Genomic DNA, 5,036 nt, shown 5'->3' with positions numbered 1-5,036 from the left:
TATATACACCTTATCATCCTTCAATGAACTGAATCATGTTTCGTTAAATTGGTCAATTTCATCTTTGAGGGACCCATGCACGTTGGGTATGAATCTTCATATTAGTGATGGATGTATATATCGAGCTGGCTTTGATAGACACACTTACCCCCTTTCTTGCAACTTTCAAGTTATAATAAATCAATTATGAAGCAGACCCGAAAATTAAATGTCTGGGAGTGCGGCTTGTTTTGGACCTGACAAGCAAATATTGGTTGCATGAGCATCCAGCCGTACGTATGGGAGCTTTCGAAAATGACGTCTCTTTTTGGATGAATCCACTTGAATCGATCCAAAATCGAATAAGAAGCTTTCTGATCAGTTCGAGTTTATGTTTTTGCGAACTCAAAACTATTGTTTAAACATTTTTTAAATATTTTATTGATATCAAACAAAATAAGTATTTCTATTACTATAATAATGAATTCAATACAAATATTGTGCTATAAAATATTTGTGTGTTGGTTCCACATGGGTAAAAAAAATTGGTGAAATTGGTGGGTGGTTGAACAAATAGAAGATAAGAATAAAAGCAACAAGAATTTTCCTCAAAGAAAAGCCCGAAGAACTAATTGACATTTCAACAACAAAGTATACGGGTTCGAGATTCACGATTCTTACAATTACATCTAAAAGCGTGCTTTTTCAACTAATTTAATTGTGTTAATCTAAATCTAAATTCACGAAAAGGATAGGAGGAGACTCTCTTTACTGTCTTAATATTATTTTCTCTTACTGGTATATTTTTTATAGTATTAATTTTTTTTAAGACAGATATGTTCTTCTTGCATTTCAGAATTTTATATTACTCACGTTCAATCCATAGAGGAGAGACGTTGGTTCGAATTCATGTTAAAATAAAAACTCTAACAACGGTTGGATTTCCTTAAGGATATCATGGAATTATCTGTACTTTTCCCACTAAAAAAAAAAAGGGAGATAGAAACATAATTACAAAGCCAATTTAGACTTTAGAAAATTAATTCTTCATAAATAGAATCACCAAACTTCGAAAGGTACATTTGGATGGTCCACTAGCAATTCCTCACAGGATTGGTTCATTCATACAAATCTTTCTTTTTTTTTTTTTTGGCTTTTTTCCTTTTTTGCAAAGAGAGCCCCTAGGCCGGCCCGATCACGGACCACAGGAAAAGCCCAATACCATTAATCTCGATTTTTTCTTTTTCTACATATGTGTCCATCAGTGTCTCTTTCGCCAATTTGAAATCACAAAAATATTATTTAAATTTTTATAATGATTTATTTATTAATTAATATAAAATATTAATATACATAAATGTAATGNCTCTCTAAAATTCAGTGGGTTGAAGGCACCAAAATATATATATATGTATGTATGTATATATTCAAAACAATATAAATTTATGAGAAAAAAGATAAACTTGACTATAAAAAAATGGAAGACATTGTTTCTAAAATACATAAATTAAAAAATAAGTATTTTTTATTATTAAATTTTAAAAAATTAGTCGAGACATTTCAGGAGAGATTTACGTCTCTCTAAAATTCAGTGGGTTGAAGGCACCAAAACAAAAACATCAATCAAACTTTCACTTCACGGCCTTTTTCCCTTTTTTGGGGTTGGGTTTCGGGTTCTCTGGTATTATCTTATACGATACGTGTTAACATTTGATTGGGCGATTTGGGTTGATGGAGCCCCACCAGCTTCCGGTCCTTTTTATTTTTTATATATTGATTGATGGGTCCGTTTATAGGGACTGACCTGGCCATATTAATATTAGTAGACTTCGTTGACTATTTGACCATCTGTTCTAACAAAATCTTTCGTATATATTTTCTTTATTTTAGCTAGCATTGTAAAATTTACCTAGGAGTTCCAATAACCATGGCTAGACTCGACAATCATTGGGGTCGGATCACATAGAATGTGACTTAAAGTAAATTTTTTATATATTTTTTAGCGAATTTGAGTTTATCAATATTTTTGAGAATGTAAACGTTTTAAAAACAAGACACTTTTCTTATCTTTTATGCTGCTTAATAATAAAAAAAAAATTCGTTTGGATAATTTTGTAATTTCAATAGTAATAAAACTGTAATTCACATTATACATTAAAAAAAATTCTAACATTTTAAAGATGTCGTGTTAAGATTTACGCGACAAAATTAATCTGCCGAATATAGAAATATGATACGCATATTAATTTTCAGGATATACGGTCAATTTCTGCGTCACCGCTATAAATTCGGTGTCCCTTACACGCATGACAGCACATACAGCAAACACTCTCCGGTCCCTCACTCACACACACGCCCACAATTTAAACACCGAGAGAAGGGAACTGGCCACCATTTCATTGTCCAACAAATTGTAGTTCTGTCTGTCTGCCCATACACCGACGCTGAATTTCACAAGAGATGGGAGAAGTGAGTCCCTTTTCCTCAAATTATAGCCTTCTCTTTCGTTTCATTGATTGGAGACCAATATGTTTTACCCTCGTCTGTGCGTGTTTTTATCTGATTCATATATACGCATCTGTGTGATTGCATATGCGAGCAGCCATTCTTGTCATTGTTTAAAGGAACAAGGGTTTCTTATTCTTTCTTTGTTTTTTTTTATCATGTATTTGATTTACTGGTTCATATGATGTAAATGAAGGAAAAGAAAGGGGAGGGAAACAAAGAAGAGACGATTAAAGAAGCAGCAGTAAAACAAGATAAACAGGAAGAAGTGAAAAAGAAAGATGAAGAGCCTCAAGAAATTATTCTTAGGGTAGACATGCATTGTGCGGCTTGTGCGCGGAAAGTTACTAGATCCCTCAAAGGATTTCAAGGTCATTAAAATCTCTCCATCGATCCGTCTTTCTCGCTTTCTTTTTCCCATTTTGCTATATGATACACTGGTTTTTATAAATCTGTAGAATTGTTTGAATTAGTTTTTAAAACGCAGGAGTGGAGGACGTTACGGCCGATTGCAAGGCGAGTAAAGTGGTGGTGAAAGGCAATGCGGCAGACCCGTCAAAGGTGTGCCAAAGGATTCAAAAGAAAACTGGGAGAAAAGTGGAACTCATTTCACCATTACCTAAACCACCAGAAGAAAGTAAGAAGGAAGAAACTAAACCAGAACCCAAAGAAGAAAAGAAAGTAGAGGTTTTATTTAATTATTATTTTGATCCTTTTTCTTTATTATTATTACGCTACGATAGTATTTTTTTTCTTTATTATTACGCTATGATAGTATTTATTACATTAAGAACCTGAATTTATGTCGCATTATTATATAAAAGAGGTGTTACAAAAACCTGGACCACCTTTAATAATTAGAACACAGTGAATAAAATTATTGAGTGGTGGCATTAAGTAGACAGCAGCTTTGGGTGAGCGCAGTGCAACTTGTGACTGCTGTTACATTTCTGGCATGAAAACCACAGCACAGCTGAAATTAGTAATGGGTGGAAAGCAAAATCACTCGGCACATTTCGCGATGCGATTACACGATGAGTCATTCTCCATTCGAATGAATGGGACCTGTATCTGCAGAGTACAGGTCCTGCAAATAGGCTGGCACTTGACCCTACTGTTGCACGACTTGAGCTACAGTAAATTTATTTAAACCTGTGATTTAAGGTACTTTACGAAGGTTTGCTTTTCCCTTTTATCTCAAGGACTACTACTGCTTGATCTTGCAGTTTTAGTTTTTGTGCAGTAAATATGTGTACTGATCACAACATATCATGTGGTGAATTCATAATAGTTTTTCTGTTTGTAAATGCATGCATTTGTGGCATACTTATCATAAATGTTCATGCATATATAATAATATCTGATCATATATGGCTGTTGAGTTAATTGGGCTGTTTTCGTTTGAACCTGGCAGCCTCTACCCGTGATCAACGTCGTGCTGAAAGTTCGAATGCACTGTGATGCATGCGCTCAGGCATTGGAGAGGAGAATTGTTAAAATTCATGGTAACAAGCTAGTAATAGATTTTTAGTCGGTTCTACTTGCGTTTGGCCGATGGAAAGATGAGATGTTCATAATTTTTTAGAGCATACAATTGCTGATACAGTATTGTGCCACAGGGGTAGAATCAGTGACAACAGACATAGCAAATGATCAAGTCACGGTGAAAGGTGTTCTTGATCCAGATAAGCTAGTGAATGATGTGTACAAGAAAACCGGTAAACAAGCCTCGGTGGTGAAGGATGAAGAGAAGAAGGAAGAAGAGAAGAAAGAAGAGGAGAAAAAGGATGAAAAACAAGAAGATAAGAAACAAGGAGAGGAAAGCAAGGAAGACAATGATGTCGATAAGAAAACCGACATCAAGAAGAACGAGTATTGGCCTCCAAAGTATAACTTGGAGTATGCTTATGCGCCTCAAATGTTCAGTGATGAGAACCCAAATGCTTGCTCTGTTATGTAATGGTGTTGTTGGAAGCTGGACTACAACTACATTTGGATGTAGTGTTTAATTTGTTGGAATTCTTATGCATTATATATGTTAATAAGTAGCCGTTTTCGAATAAAATCTGCAAGTTGTCTTTCCATTTTTTTCATGCAACATAATCTTAAGTGCTCTCTCTTCGATGTATTTGCCCTGATTTTCCATGTTACCAGGAACATTTATATTATCCTTGTAATGCAAAGATGATTAATTAACTTTTTGTATGCAAATTTCAATGATTTTGATATTATTATGTTGGGATTTTTGACTTTCGTTACTGAAAGTGATATCATAAATTTTTAAGACACCCATTAAAAATGTATACATGCCCTTATAATAGACAAGCTGTTTGTATAGCGATTATATGTAGCACAAACTAAAAAGGGTTTTGAAGCAGTGGCATGCGCACATGTGCTTGAAAAGTTGCTAATTGTCCCCACGATTCCATATTAAAGTGAGCCCGTAATCAAAAGGAGGGGATTCAATAACAACTCATATATAATGCATTTGTTCCATATGTTTGTCCATGCCCACTGAACAATATGTTTTGCGTATATTCTTATTTAAGATA

The 5,036-nt window shown here is 34.3% G+C and overlaps 1 protein-coding gene across 1 annotated transcript; it reads left to right on the top strand.

Annotated features, from left to right (window-relative positions):
• The first annotated feature begins 2,283 nt into the window (after nt 1-2,283).
• Nucleotides 2,284-4,685, top strand: LOC140987981 (heavy metal-associated isoprenylated plant protein 7-like). Its single transcript, XM_073456805.1, has 5 exons — nt 2,284-2,448; nt 2,681-2,855; nt 2,972-3,171; nt 3,899-3,989; nt 4,104-4,685. The coding sequence occupies exons 1-5, from the start codon at nt 2,440-2,442 to the stop codon at nt 4,442-4,444; spliced, it is 816 nt and encodes a 271-aa protein (XP_073312906.1). The 5' UTR covers nt 2,284-2,439; the 3' UTR covers nt 4,445-4,685.
• The last annotated feature ends 351 nt before the right edge of the window (nt 4,686-5,036 follow it).

Source organism: Primulina huaijiensis, chromosome 11 (assembly GCF_012295235.1).
Source record: "Primulina huaijiensis isolate GDHJ02 chromosome 11, ASM1229523v2, whole genome shotgun sequence".
Taxonomy (NCBI): Eukaryota; Viridiplantae; Streptophyta; class Magnoliopsida; order Lamiales; family Gesneriaceae; genus Primulina; species Primulina huaijiensis.
Note: the sequence above shows the minus strand (reverse complement) of the source record. Positions and strands in the feature narration are given on the sequence as shown.